Source organism: Peromyscus leucopus, chromosome 10 (assembly GCF_004664715.2).
Source record: "Peromyscus leucopus breed LL Stock chromosome 10, UCI_PerLeu_2.1, whole genome shotgun sequence".
In the NCBI taxonomy this organism is placed as follows: Eukaryota; Metazoa; Chordata; class Mammalia; order Rodentia; family Cricetidae; genus Peromyscus; species Peromyscus leucopus.
Window position 1 is genome coordinate 41,773,197 of NC_051071.1, and position 15,345 is coordinate 41,788,541.

A 15,345-nucleotide genomic window follows, 5' to 3' on the forward strand; every position below is an offset into this window, starting at 1 on the left:
TCTTAAGTGTAAAAGTATGTTAAAGCACATCATGGTCAGATTGATTAATACTAGTGGTAAAAAATTAAAAACGAGGGACAGGATGGATTTCAAAAGAGCAAAGATAAAGATCACAGCAGAATTTTCATCTGAATTTTTGCTACAGGTAAGACAGCTTTAAAATATCCAAAAGGGTTCAAATAGAGACCTTAAACAACGTTCAAAACAAAGAATCCATCATAAACAGACCTGAAGAACATTTAAAGAAATTCTTCCAAGCATAAAGGAAATATTGAATAGAAAAAGGATTCTAATTTACTGGTCCAAGAACAAGAAAGATAACATTTACTACAGACCCTGCAGATACCATAACATTTGGAAGAAATGCTTAAGTATCTTAAACTAGCAAACTATCTAAGCTTGTTCAGGAAGAGGTTTAATAACTTCAGAAGAAATGCTTAAGTATCTTAAACTAGCAGATAGTGGTGGTGTATCACACATGCTGAAACCACCACAAGGTATGCCAGTTAGATCTCAATAAAACATCTTAGTAACCTTTTACATAGAGGTAACCTTGGAGACTAGCATATCCGCTGCGGGAGAACTCCACTAAGCTTCTTCTCTTAAAAAGAAAACAATTGCAGACGTCTTCATTGCCGATAGAAACTTAGCAAAGCCATGTAATTGGCAAATGCAAATTGAAAACCAGTAATCAATTCTGTGGTAAATTAGTTTTATTGAGTATTGGGATATTTTCTTATTAATTTTTATACTAAATTTAGTACTATCTAATACTTGGAAATTTTTCTGTTTCTCCTTTGAAGTAATTCTGCTTTAGGAAAACAATGTTTTATTTTGCCAAAAATATTGTAAGGAATTTGTCTCCACTGGGTTGTAAAGGGTATAATGTGGGGGCCATGTCTTCTCATTTAAGGAACTTTGAAAGCCTACCCTGGGCTGTTCTTTCTTACTCCTGTTTTCCAAAATAAACCGTATTGGTGGGAGAGTCTCTCATTGGGGTGGGGGTTTCTTTCTACATGTTTTAAAATTTTAATTAAAAGCACAAATAAATGGAGTAAAGACTATGCACTATTCAGCATGACTGAATTTGCTTTTTTAAGAATTACATTTAGTGTGTGTGTGTGTGTGTGTGTGTGTGTGTGTGTGTGTGTGTGTGTGTTACGCTGTGCACATGGAAGTGGGAAGTCAGCTTGAGAAAGGAGAATCTTCCCACCTTCCACAGGTGGGTCCCAGGGATCGAAAGCTACACATTCTTTCAGAGATAGTTGGTTAATTTTCTCCTCCCATAATTGCAGACTAGTAGCTGCTAACTCATGCTCCTTCTAGTATTTGTTTAGTAGCAGAGGATTTCCTTTGTAAGGTTTACCATTACTTTAAAATTTATAGCATTGTTAGAATGATTTTATGTTGTTCTCTCGCTCAGCATATCTCTCATTTGTATTAGGAGTAATGCTTTCCAGAGAGCCTATCCTCTCTTGCTCTTACGGAGACACTGCTCTGTTCACACACGAACTTTCGTTTTTGTTGACTCAAGCTAGGTCAATACCTGTTTTGAACAGTTTCTAGTAGTCAGTTATTCTCTTTCTCTATTTAATTTGTTAGTGTGTGTGTGTGTGTGTGTGTGTGTGTGTGTGTGTGTGTGTGTGTGATGTGTCAATGGCACGTGTCTGGAAATGAGAGGACAACTTTCAGGGGTAGATTAATCTTTTTCAAGATTGTCAGGCTTGCAAGGCAATTTCTACTTGCTGAGCCATTTATTGGCCTTTCTCTATATTTGTGCATAGTAAGATGCTGCTCTTTCTTGTCTATATTGTTACTTAGTAGGATGTTTTAATCCATTCATTTTTCCTATCAAGACAATCCTGTATAAATGTGATTATAAGCTTGATAGGTATGCTGTGTATGGTTGAATGAAACAGCTCTCACTTCGAAGGGATAAGAAGAAAAGGTTAATCAATAGCAAAATATAAGCGACCATGGCCCAGAACATTCATTTAGGTCTCCAAATACAACATTCCAATGTGGAAGCAGTTTCATGGAGTTTTTATGGTAACAGAACAAAGAAAGTTATAAGTCAAGGAATTTTAAAAATACATTGATGTAGCCAGGAGGTAGTGGCGCACACCTTCACTACCTGTACTTGGGAGGCAGAGGCAGGCGGATCTCTGTGAGTACAAGGCCAGCCTGGGCTACAGAGTGAGTTCCAGGAAAGGTATAAAGCTACACAGAGAAACCCTGTCTTGAAAAACATTTTGTGTGTGTGTGTGTGTGTGTGTGTGTGTGTGTGAAGAAAAGGGTTTCCTGCGTGACTCACTGTGTCACACTACAGCTTCCATCACGAGATTGATTTTTTTTCTTCTCTCTTTTTCTTTCTTTCTTTCTTTCTTTTTTTTTTTTAAGATTTATTTATTTATCATAAACTGACGAGGGCACCAGATCTCATTACAGATGGTTGTGAGCCACCATGTGGGTGCTGGGAATTGAACTCAGGATCTCTGGAAGAGCAATCGGTGTTCTTAACCTCTGAGCCATTTCTCCAGCCCTGCTTTTTCTTTCTTTTTGCTTCTTTTTCTTTTCTTTTCTTTCTTTCTTTCTTTTTATTTTTTGGTTTTTCGAGATAGGGTTTCTCTGTGTAGCTTTGCGCCTTTTCTGGGACTCACTTGGTAGCCCAGGCTGGCCTCGCACTCAGAGAGATCCGCCTGGTTCTGCCTCCCGAGTGCTGGGATTAAAGGCGTGTGCCACCACCGCCCGGCTCTTTTTCTTTTCTTAAATTTTATTTTATTGGGGGGGGGGGGCGGGCGGAGCCAAAGGCAGAGAGTAAATACAAAGGGACAGGGAAACAAATGGGATAGAGGTGCATGATGTGAAAGACACAAAGAATCAATAAAAAGAAAGGTCAACCTGAGTAGCTTGTGTGGAAAGAAAGGACTTTCCTTCCTTGTTCCTCTTTTAGGAAGATGGTCCACTGTTTGTATTGCGAAGCTGAATTTGAAATGCCTTGTGTGCGATAGTATAGAGATGGAAATGACAGCTTCTGACAAGAGTAAAGAACTTCATTCATTTTGTGGGTGCAAAATGGAGCTTGAGGTGCCCAGCTTGGAGCAGTACAACCTCAACTTTCCTTTCTTCAAGTCCAATTTTAGGCGGAGTTGTGTGGAAACAAACAGAAAAACAAGAAAAAGTTGTGGGGGAAAAAGTTATTGTCAAGTGTATGATATACTTTGCTGATTTTAGGATACATATCATTTTTCACTTTTATGACTTCCCTTTTAAATGTTTGTTTGATTGTTTAATAGATCAGCAAACTTTTTTTTTAAGTGCTCAGGGTAAAAATCTCATCATATAGACCAAGTAAAGTGCTGGCCTTCAGCTTCAGCAGATATTTCTATCATTTAAATATATTTTTATTCTTTAGTTCTTCATGCATACATACAATGTATTTTGCTAATTTTTTCCTCCTTAACTCCTCCCAGATCCATCTCTCACTTCAGTTTGTTTTTAAATGAAGAATAATTCCCCCTTATTCATAGGAATAATTCAAAGACCCCTAGTGGATTCCTGAACCTAAGGACACCACTGCACCCTCACATGCTGCTTTTCCGGCATGCACACACTTACTAAGAGAGTAATAGGGACAATTATAGTGTTTTAATAAGATGTGGGAACTCCCGTCTTCCTAAAGAGTCAATGAATACTAACATTTTCAGATCCCAATTGAAGATGGACTGGTGAAATTACAGAAAGCAGAACTAGATGCCAGTATACTAACTCTGGTCCTGAGCTCCTGTATCATGTTTTTCAGTTAGTTAACCTTACTCTTTCGCTCTCTAAAAAACATTAGGTGATAAGTAACTTTGTATTGAAATATTTTTGACTTCAGTGGTTTTCAGTTCAGGTGACAGCATCATTCCCCATCCTCTACCTCCGTCTTTGTCAGTATCAGGAGATATTTTATTGGCATCTGCTGAGTAGAAGGCGGATGTGGTGCCTTTACGCATCCTTTAGTGCAGTGCAGATGTCCCCACAGCTGAAGTGTCTGGGATGTCAGTAGTATGAGATAGAAGCCCTGCTGTATTTGGGTGAAATATGTGTGGGTTTTACCATGTGTGTTTCTTTGAAGTACACCATCACTTTTTAAATAGCTTAAGTTACAGAAAGGAAATTACCAAGCCTTGATTGCCAGATAGCATAAATATTAATAATTAACATTTAATTAGTACATTTTAATACGTAATATTCCATCTTTTCTGTTGCTGTGGTAAACACCATGACAAAAGCACTTGGGAAAGAAAGATTTTGTTTCATCTTACACTTTCGGGAAGTTGGGGCAAGAGCTCAAGGCAGAAACCTGGAGGCAGAAAATGAAGCAGAGACCATGGAAGAATTGACTTGTTGTTCTCATGGCTTACTCAGCTACTTTCCTTATACAGCCTGACCCACCTGCGCTGGGGTGGTACCACCCACACTGATCTGAACTCTGAAGGATTAGCAATTAAGAAAATGCTCCACAGATATGCCCTCAGACAGTCTAATCGAGGCATTCCCTCCATTTGAGATTCCCTCTTTCCAGGCATGGCTAAGTTTGTGTCAAGTTGACAAAAAAGTAACTATGGCATATTTCATTTATTATTTTTTCTTGTTGCAAGAAGCTATTTGCAAATTCCTGTTGCAGATGATTATTACTAAGGATTACTACCAGGCTCTAGTTACTGTTCTATTTGTGTTCTAAGTACTGAAGGGAAGAAGGAAAACTGGAGCTGCTCCGTGTAGCCCTAACACCATGATAGTGACTCTGAATAGTAGTCGTTTCTAATACTAAACACTAGGACAATGCTAAGCGCCTGGAATGTGGTAGCTCTCAGTACGTCCTAGATGGAAGGATGGATAGGTGTGCTATCAGAAACTGGCTGCTCAAGTTGGCTAAAATGCCCAGTAACGCCCCAAGTCCTTCATAAGCATGCCTACAAAGCTTTTGTGGAAGTCCCCATCCCCATTCTCTCCTGCAACCCGTATAGTTAAGTGTAGCTTTAGTTTTCCTGCCTTGCCCACAGTCAGGACAAATCTTTGTCACCCGCCAGTCCCACAGCTGCTCAGACCCAACCAAGTAAACACAGAGACTTATATTGCTTACAAACTGTATGGCCGTGGCAGCTTCTTGTTAACTGTTCTTATAGCTTAAATTAATCCATTTCTATAAATCTATACCTTGCCACGTGGCTGGTGGCTTACCGGTGTCTTCACATGCTGCTGGTCATGGCGGCAGCTGGCAGTGTCTCTGCCTCAGCCTTCTGCTTCCCAGAATTCTCCTCTCTCCTTGTCCCACCTACTTCCTGCCTGGCCACTGGCCAATCAGTGTTTTATTTATTGACCAATCAGAGCAATTTGACATACAGACCGTCCCACAGCAGTTAAGAGCTTGGAATGGCTTTTAGAAAAGAAAGCAATAGTGATATCTGTAACTTGCTGATAGGAATTGCTTGTCAGTGGGGGGCTAACGTACTTTGGGGTATATTTCTCCACCCTTTCCAGTAGCTTCATAGAGAAGAAAAAACCCCAGGTTCAGTAAGTGGCAGAGTTGAGATGCAGACCCTGTTCTGTTTCAGAGCAAAGCTGTGGCTCAGCCATTGTACTATCTGTGAGCAATACAGCTTTGATAGCTAAACTACCCAGTTTTGAATCCTGGCTTTTCTATGTCAGTTCGGAAAGTTACTTAACCTTTCCCCATTTCTAAATGTGCTTGGTCAAACGTCATGCTCAAGGTTGATGGTTATATTAATACTTGCTTAGAGAAATAACTAATGGAGCCTCACTGCTCAGTGTCAGCCTTTTAATAGTGATATTATCTTTGTAGAAAGAATTTCTGCCTGACTCAAGTTCTTTTACTTGAAGCCTCTATAGTCTGTCTGGGAAGATAGGAAAACATATAGCCCGATAAACAGTAGCAAATAATCATTAAGTGATGTAGCAGAGACCATAAATGTTAATAGAATTTAGTTTGGGAAATATGCTTGCAGTTAAAACTTTTCAAGTATATAGCTGCTTTTCAAGTTTACTGCCTGGGCTTTTGTACAAATTTTGACAAGGTGTTGGCTTTCTCTTATTGTTTTTATCTTGTTTTTTATGTGTTTGCCTTTTTTCATGTATACTAGGGATCTTCCTCAATCTCTTTTCCACTTTTATTCTTTTGAGTCTAGCAGGGTCTAGCAACCCAGAACTTGCTGGTCTGGCTCCAGGGGTCACCTAGCTCTGCCTTCAAGGCTGGAACTATAGGTGGGTCACCACACTCATCTGCCATTTAAATGAGTTCTGGAAATCCGCCTTCTTGCAAACATTTAACCACTGAGCCATATTCTCAGTCCCCTTGTGTTTTTTTTCTTACCCCACCCCCCAGTCTTATTTCCTGAACTGTCAGTCACCTGCCATAGCAGCATCTCCAGTCCCTTCCATGGCCAGGTTGTCCAGTGCCCTGGTTGGTCATTTGAGGACTCACTCTAATGCATGGTCTTTCATCCCTACTCCCTGACCTAGATAGAGGACATGTTTCAGGGCTGCCTGTATATGCCTTTCTCTTCTCCTGTTCCCTCAGTGGTAGAGGTCTGTTCTCTTTGCCTACACTTGCCATGCATTGCAGCTAAAAGACGTCCTCAGTAAGAGTGCGGGTCATTAGATGACCTCATTTGACCCTTTAGCCACCGAGCTAGGTGGCTTGTGTTAGCTCCTCCTTTCAGATAGGAAAAGAAAAGCTGGCTGAGGCTCGGGTTTGTCCAGGCAGTTTAGGGCCCAAGTGACACAAATCTGTAATTCCCTACATTTAATAACTTTTGACAGTTGACAGCTTATTATTGTCATTTGGATATCCATCTGTGTGGTGTGTTTGTCTTTATTTACATTGTAAGTAGAATAATTAAAATTTAGTAAAAATATTTGATTGTCCTGACTTAATTTTTTGAGACAGGGTTTCTCTGTGTAGCCCATTCCTACTACGACACACTTCTTCCAACAAGGCCACAGCCCTAATAGTGCCACTCCCTTTACGGGCCATTTTCCTTCAAACCACCACAACCAGGCTGGCCTCTAACTCAGATATCTGCCTGCCTTTGCTTGAGGCAATGTAACCACTGCCCAACGCGACTTAATTTTGTGGTGTGTGTGAGAACATCTCAAGAATTGAATTGAGATTCTGCTTAAACCTATAGAGTTGTGTGTTGTGTCCGTCTCTCCCCCCCCCCTCCCCCCCCCCCCCCCCCCGTAGCACTTAGCTTGACAGGATGATTGAGTGAATAAATGCACATTGAAGTTTTTGTAAAACATTTGCTTAATAAGCAACATGTTGCAGTTTAGATTTGATGTAATATTGAAAATTTAATACATTTTTCAGCAATTTCAGTTATCCTGTATGAATTTAATGTCTTTTGCTGTGAATTTAATATCTTTTGCGGTGGATGATTGATTGATAAATAAAACACTGATTGGCCATTAGACAGGCAAGAAGTATAGTCAGGACTAACAGAGAAGAGAATTGAGAGAACAGGAAGGCAGGGAGGAAGAGATGCCAGCCTGCTGTCCAGGGAGCATCATGTAAAGGCAACAGGTAAAGACACGGAACACGTGCCAACATATAGATTAACAGAAATGGGCTGAGTATAAGAGTAAGAGCTAGACAATGGTAGATCTGAGCTAATGGCCGAGCAGTTTAAATAACATAAGCATCTGTATGTTTATTTTATAAGTGGGCTGCGGGACTGCCAGGACTTGGCAGGACTCAGAGAGAAAAACTCTTGCTACAATATTTAGCAGCATCCTTTGGGCAATTTTGTATGTTTGTGTATGAGTGACAGGCCGTTCTAAATCCTTACGTGGGACTGTAAATTTGGGGTTAGGCATAGCAGTTTGGATGATTTGATTTTTGTTGTTGTTGTGACTTAAGAAGTGAAAGGGTAGACAAATAAGCTATAGCATTATAAATGTTAATTAATTAATTAATTAACTTTGGTCTTTCGAGACAGGGTTTTTCTGTGTAATAATAGCCTTGGCCGTCACAGAATTCACTTTGTAGACCAGGCTGGCCTTGAACTCACAGAGATCTGCCTGTCTCTGCCTCCCAAGTGCTGGGACTAAAGGTGTGTGCCACCACATCCAGCTATAAATCTTAATTTTAATAACCAAAATGCAGAGCGAAAGTGGGTCTGTATTGTCCTTTGCACAGCATTCTTTAAGGTAGCTCATGTATTTGTTTCTGTGTTGTTTGCTTATTTAAAAAATGTTCATAAGCATTCCTCTCATCACAGATACAGTGAAAGATTTTGTCAAAAATACCATCCCTACAATAATAATATTTATATTTGATTTCAGAGAAGCTATGAGAAATTATTTAAAAGAACGAGGGGATCAAACAGTACTCATTCTTCATGCAAAAGTTGCACAGAAGTCTTATGGAAATGAAAAACGGTAAGATTATTGGGGATTTTTGAGCAAATAGATACTTATCGTACAATTTGCATATGATTTATATTTATATCTGAGGCTATATTTATTACTGGGCTTATTTGCATAGTAGGATGAAAAGGAGACTTATTTCTTAAAGGGGACAAACAGTGAACTGTGGCGTGCTTAAGTCAGAAAAATTTAGTAAAGACCATCTGGCCACATCCCTAATTTTACAAAATTTAAGTCTGTTTTTCTTTAGGGCTGTGTTCCAAGAATCTCAATGACATATTAGCTCATTTGCAAAGCAGTTTTCCATTGGGGATAAAGTGTGATTTGATAAACAACTGCAGCCTCCCATCCCTCTGGTACCATTTTAAAAAGGAAGAGGCAGTTGTGACACATTTCTGTACTCCTTGCCACTGGAGATGTTGAGGCTGGAGGATGGCAAGGTCAGAGTGAATGTGAGGCCTGTCTGAGTAATGGACTCTGATTCAGCAAAGTCTAGGGATGGGGCTGAGCAGATGGCTCAGTGGTTAAGAGCACGTGCTGCTCTTGCAGGGGACCTCTTGGGTTCCGTTTCGGGTGCTCATGTCTGCACTGGCTATAGCTCCAGCTCCAGGGGAACTGTCATCCCCTTCTGGCCTCCATGACTACCCATACACATGTGGCTTACCAACACGCACACTCACATCTATTTTAAAAGGTCTGGGGATACAGCTCAGTGATAGAGAGTGTGTCAGCATGCACAGGGCTCTGGGTTCAATTCCCAATGCTATGATAGGTAGGTAGGTAGGCAGGCAGGCAGACAGGCACATAATTGCAGAGATAATGATATACATAAGTGAAGGCTAAAAGATTATAACTGTAAATGTATCTTGAGGTCAGTTGAAATTGAGTTTTGGAGCCGTTGTAAAGAGCCCCAACTGCCTTAAGCCTCTATCTGGTAGTTAAGGAAGTTCACCTGCCTGGCCGCATGAACTGTGTATGGTAGCAGTGTGCATCTGTAGGCCCGCCACTCTGGAGGCTAAGTCAGGAGGATTACTTGAGCCCAGGAATTCCTGGGCCACACTGCGAGGTCCATCTAAGAACAAGAGGAAGAAATCTCTTTCATACTCAAACCTAAGTACAGGCTACTACAGAAATGACCTGTAAAGGTAATTAGCGAATGTTATTTCTCTGTAGTCTTTCATGAAAACTCACATATCTCACTGTGTTTGGCTTAATTATGGATTTCTTGTTTGGGTTTTGTTTTTGTTTTTGTTTTTTAAATTGGTGTTAGAGATCAAACCCAGAGTTTCATGCATACAACACACATGGTCTACCACTTGGTCACATCTTCAGCTCAGCATTCTCGGCTACAGTTATCACAGGGTGGGGCATGGCAGTGAGCAGAACCTGGCCTGCTAGACCAGGTCATTGTTGTCTCAGAACCTCATCTCTGTTGTTTGCACTTGATTCCAGGAATTTTAAGGCATTGTCTTTCAAACAGCATTTTTTTGTTAAGCATTTGTGGGTAAAGATAGCATGCTTGAGTGGGTGGGTATCAAAAGTTTTTGGGATTGGCCAGGGAGTGCGCCTAACTAGTAGAAGGAATGAAAAATACATGTTTGGAGACAGGGTTGAAAAGAATGAAAAAAATCTCAGAATGTGTAACAAAGGAAATGGCATATGAGCAAAGTAGGGAAATATAAATATGTAGTTAAATATGGACTGCAGTGGCTTATCAAGTTATTGTGAACATTTTAATGGTTCCCTTATGTTATATAGTAGCATGTGTTTACCTTCTATTATTTGACTATGGCTTAGTCAGTCCATAACTCCAGTTAAACACTTGAAGAATCTTAGCTTTTGACTCCCCTCTCAAGAAAAAAACAAAAATAACTTGATGTTATAGTAACTACTCTCCAGTGTCTTTTGAATCATGTGTACTGTTAACGTTTCCAAGGTAAACCTGCTACTTTACAGTACAGGAGAACCCGATTGGCTTACTTTGTGTGTGTAAGGCACTAAGACCTTCCTTAGTGCTTTACAGGATAGGAGATAATCAGGAAGTCTCTTGCTTGATCTCTGAGCTGAAAGGAAAGGAAAGCTACTGAATTGATAATTATCCTCAAAGAGGATGAAAACTGAGAACTTAGGACTCACACATCTTACTGTTAAAGTTACTACTCAGCATTTCTAACTTGGCTGCCCAGGTGTCCGGCAGGCTGGAGTGGTCGTGGTGGTCGGATGCAGCCCCAGGCCTTTCTCATATTAAGCAGGCTCTCTAATGAGCTCCAGCCCCAGTCCTGTTTGTTTAAGTGACATGTGAAACCTGATCACTGATTTGTAGCTAAACAGAGAAGTGAATGTGTGCATTCATTCATTCACTTATTTATGTTTGAGGCAAGGTTTCTCAGTGTAGCCTTGGCTGTCCTGGAACTAACTCGTTCTGTAGACCAGGCTGGCCTGGAACTGGCTAGGTTTCAGTTTCTAAATAATGAAATTTAGTATATATGTGTAGTGTTTAACACAAAACAGTTCTTACCTTAATTCTAGAGCCAAGCATAAATGATCATGGCTCAGGAATACAGATTTAGGTTGCCTCAAATGCTATGTTCTAGTGTGAATATGGTTTGTCAGGTTTTATAGCTACAGAACAAAAAGTCATAAACCAAGCAACTTTTCCTGGTTAGGTGGGTTACAGCAAAAGTTATAACTGCTGTCTGATGACGTTCTTAGCTGTTGGACTGGTGAAAGTGAGTGGTCCTATATAATGTTCTGATAGATTTTACATGGTAGTCACATAGTGCTCTTAGGTCAGGCACTGATGGCCAGTGAATGGCTGTTGAGGAGACTGAAGATAGCCCAGGAGAATTTGGCCCTGGATCTGCACCATCCCAACTCTCCACAACCATTGCATTCTAATCAGTCAGTCAGCCTTGGTGACATGGGTGTGACCTTTTTCTGGGAACTTTAGTTCACCTAGTCAGTTGTTTGCTAAGGAAAACAGGAGTGCTTCTCAGAGCTGAAGAATGCTGTGCAAGGCCAGTAGTGCTTTTTTGACAGAAACAGTTCCAGTATTGAACCAGAGAAGTGCTCTACAATAGTAGGGTAGAGTGTTTTAAGGGGAGTAAAGATGGACACACTAAACATGCCTTTGCTCCCGTTAGCTAGTTAGCCTCGGTGCCAGAGTTGGGATTCTACAATTCTAATTCTAGGGTTTTTTCTTTTATTTCTGTGGTTTCAAAAAAATAGAAAGTCTCATTTGTATTTCCTCATTAAGTGAAATCCTGAAGGAGTATGCTTTCACCTGGATTCAGTGTTGACGCAGACGTACATTTTTCTAGGTTAGCAACAGCAAGGTGTCAGTGTCAAGGGATTAAAGATGCTGGGAAAAGCATCCCATCCTTCCCATTGATTAGATGAGACCAGGCTAGACTTCACTGAAGCATGGGGCAAACTTGTTAATCATATGCCTTCAAACATGGGTGGGTAGTGCTGGTTCTGCTTTTCACTCTCTGGAGTTTTGACAAAGCATCCTACCAGTTAATCTCTTCATTTATTCTTTTCTAGAAAATTATTTGTTAGGTGCTAGTACAAGAGGACCTATCCAAAAAAAAAAAAAATCATTGTGGCATTTAATTTTATGATGGATAGCTGAGACCTAGTGAAGTAATAAAAGTTTGTTAGTCATTGTAAGAAATATAGCACCACAGGGCTGCAGTGGCTTATCAAAGTTATTGTAAACATTTTATGATTGTCTTTTATTGCAGTAGCCTGTTTTTACCATCTTTTATTTGACTATGGCTTAGTCAGTCCATAACCCCAGTTAAACACTTGAAGAATCTTAGCTTTTGACTCCCCCAAATAAATATTAATGAATGGAAAAAAAGCAAAAACAACTTGATGTTATAGTAACTACTCTCCAATATCTTTTTTTAATTATTATTATTATTTGTTTGTTTTTTTGTTGAGACACGGTTTCTCTGTGTAGTTTTGGTGCCTGTCCTGGATCTCACTCTGTAGACCAGGCTGGCCTCGAACTCACAGAGATCCTCCTGCCTCTGCCTCCCGAGTGCTGGGATTAAAGGCATGCGCCACCACTGCCTGGCCTCCAAATATCTTTTGAATTATATGTATTGTTAATGTTTCCAAGGTAAACGTGCTACTTTGCCATACAGGAAGAACCCTAGTGGCTTGCTGTGTGTGTGTGTGTGTGTGTGTGTGTGTGTGTGTGTGTGTGTGTGTGTAAGTGTGTAAGTGTGTAAGTGTAAGGCCCTCCTGTGACTAGCTGGTTCTGCTGAGGTTTTCTTGTGGATTAAAGAGGTGATGATGGTCTGGTCTCCACTCTCTGGAAAGAAGAAGGAAGGTCTGTCTTCCTTGATGATCTTTTAAAGAGTTACTAAGGCATAAGGCATGAGGTAACCTGGGGACACGACCACAGACACTTTGGCCATGTCTCTGTCATAAAAAAATAATTCTAGTGACTAATGCTAAAAAAAATCTGGTCAGGAAATTTCATTTAAAAAGCTTCAATTATTCTTTGTATTAGCATTTGTGCTTCATATTTAGTCCACCCATTGATGGTAGTCATCTGTCTTACTTTTTCATTAAGTCAGTATGGTTCTTAAGAGACGACACTTTCTATAAAGATTGTTTTCTCTAGAGGCTGTGTTAATTTACCTTTTGATATTAATATGATATAAATATTCAGCGTTGTTTCCTGGTGAGCAACCAGTTATACTAGAGAGGTACTCTGGGGACAGTTACTAACTAGACACATAGATAGTGATTCTAAAGTCACATAAGGACTGTTAACTGGAGTAACCTATGTGTCATGAGCTCCCAGATAGATAGATGATCAGATGATGTCGGTGACAAGTTTGGGTTTTGTCTAACCAAACTTAATTGTCATACTCAGTTAAATAAAAGCCCTTTTTTGAACCTGTAGTTTTGGTTTTTTTTTTTCTTCCCTTGTGTGTTCTCAGGATTTGTGGGAATAAATTTGTTAAATCATTCACTAAAAGAATGACTGAATTTTAAAAGGAATAAAACCTTAAATGTGTACATATCGCCACCAAGTGGGAAAAAAATAGCATTGCTTGTCAATTGAGAGATGCTAAAAAAGAGAAAGAAAAAGAAAGACCACATTGTTTTGCAGTATTCATTTTATAGCAGCTGTTAAAAGTCAGTTTCAAACACATAAATGCACCTTAATTTTTCTTCGGTTAACTGTTTGGGCATTTATAATTTTTCTTCGGTTAACTGTTTGGGCATTTATTTCTCACTCCCTTTAATTTCCTTTATCTTCATTTTTGTGTAAATGTTTATATTTCATCTGATTATTGTGTTACTACTGAGCTGTGTGGAAATAAAGTTTTGGTTAATTTACTTTTAGGAATGACAGTTTGGGGACGTTAAAGCTGTGATTTCACCTGCATCTTACAAAAGAATCTGTGTTTTAATTCTGATGAATTTCTTTTCTTTTTTCTTTTTCCTTTTTTTTTTTTTCCAGAGCTGAGGACCAAACCCAGGGCCTTGTGCTTGCTAGGCAAGCGCTCTACCACTGAGCTAAATCCCCAACCCCAAATTTATTTTCTTTTGTTATTTTGAATAATTCTAGTGATTATAGAAAAATAAACAGGATAGCTCACAGGCTATTTGAGAGTCTTCATTTTTCTTATATTTATTGTATGCTTGAAAAACTTTGAAGGTAGAATCTTGATCAGGTTTTTTGGGGAGGGTTGTTTGTTGTTTTGGGTGGGTAGTTGTTTTGTTTTGAGACAGGGTCTCTCTATAGCCTTGGTTGTGCTGTTCTGGAACTCATTACATAGACCAGACTGGCCTCAAACTCATAGATCTGTCTGCTTCTGCCTGTGAGTGCTCGGATTCAAGGCATGGACCACTGTCTTGGGGTTTCTTTTGCTGTGAAGGGACACCATGACCACAGCAACTATTATAAAGAAAAACATTTAATTGGGGCTGGCTTACAGTTTCAGCGGTTTAGTCCATTTTTGTCATGGTAAGAAACATGGCAGCAGGCAGACAAGGTGCTCGAGGAGCTGAGAGTTCTACTTTGTGTGTGTGTGTGTGTGTGCGCGCGCTTTCGAGACAGGGTTTCTCTGTGTAACAGTCCTGGCATCCGCTTTGTAGACCATGCTGGCCTCAAACTCTTGCCACCCTTGGCATAGTTTGAGCATATGAGACCCACAGTTGACACACTACCTCTTAATAATGCCACAATGCCACTTCCTATGGGCCACGTATTCAGACACATGAGTCCGATGGAGGACCTTCCTATTCAAACCACAGTAGCCACCATACCTGGTTTTGATTAGTGTTTTATAAGAAGAACTTTTAGTCTGTTTGACTAATTTTGGTTTGTTTTATTTGTTGTTGTTTTTTATTTTTTCAAGGCAGGGTTTCTCTGCTGTTCTGGAACTCACTTTGTAGATCAGGCTGGCCTTGAACTCACAGAGATCTGCTTCTCTCTGCCTCCCAAGTACTAGGTGCCCAGCTTGTTTGACTCATTTTTGCCATTAGTTTCTGTATTTTGTTGCAGTGCTATCGTGAATACCTAGAACACTCACTCTTTTATCATTTCAGTGTACCATTCCTTTATCTTTTCACTGTTCATATAGTCTTCAGATGTGAAATAAAAGTACACTTTCTGGTGATTCATTGAAATTTGACAACTACATTTGGTATATTCTCTAAAAACATAGTCATTCATTTGAAAATGTCAATTCACCAAGGAGCTTTTAATAATCAGTGTCCAATAAAATACTAACATGGGATGAAGTTCCTGAGAGTGCATTAGCCTAGGTATATGGGATATATCAAGCTATGCATTTGGGGCCAGTGCCATATAAGGCCTGAAAGATCCCTGGTCTAGACATAAACTGAACCCATTCTACAACATGCCCAGCCAGTATA

The 15,345-nt window shown here is 39.8% G+C and overlaps 1 protein-coding gene across 2 annotated transcripts in view; it reads left to right on the forward strand.

Moving 5' to 3' along the window:
- Positions 1-15,345, forward strand: part of Rbpj (recombination signal binding protein for immunoglobulin kappa J region) — an 80,450-nt gene that overhangs the window by 49,206 nt on the left and 15,899 nt on the right. For both annotated transcript variants that reach the window (XM_028865914.2, XM_028865916.2), the window contains exon 3: positions 8,353-8,448. In XM_028865914.2, coding sequence (XP_028721747.1) covers positions 8,353-8,448 — 96 coding nt within the window. The remainder of the gene's footprint in view (positions 1-8,352; positions 8,449-15,345) is intronic.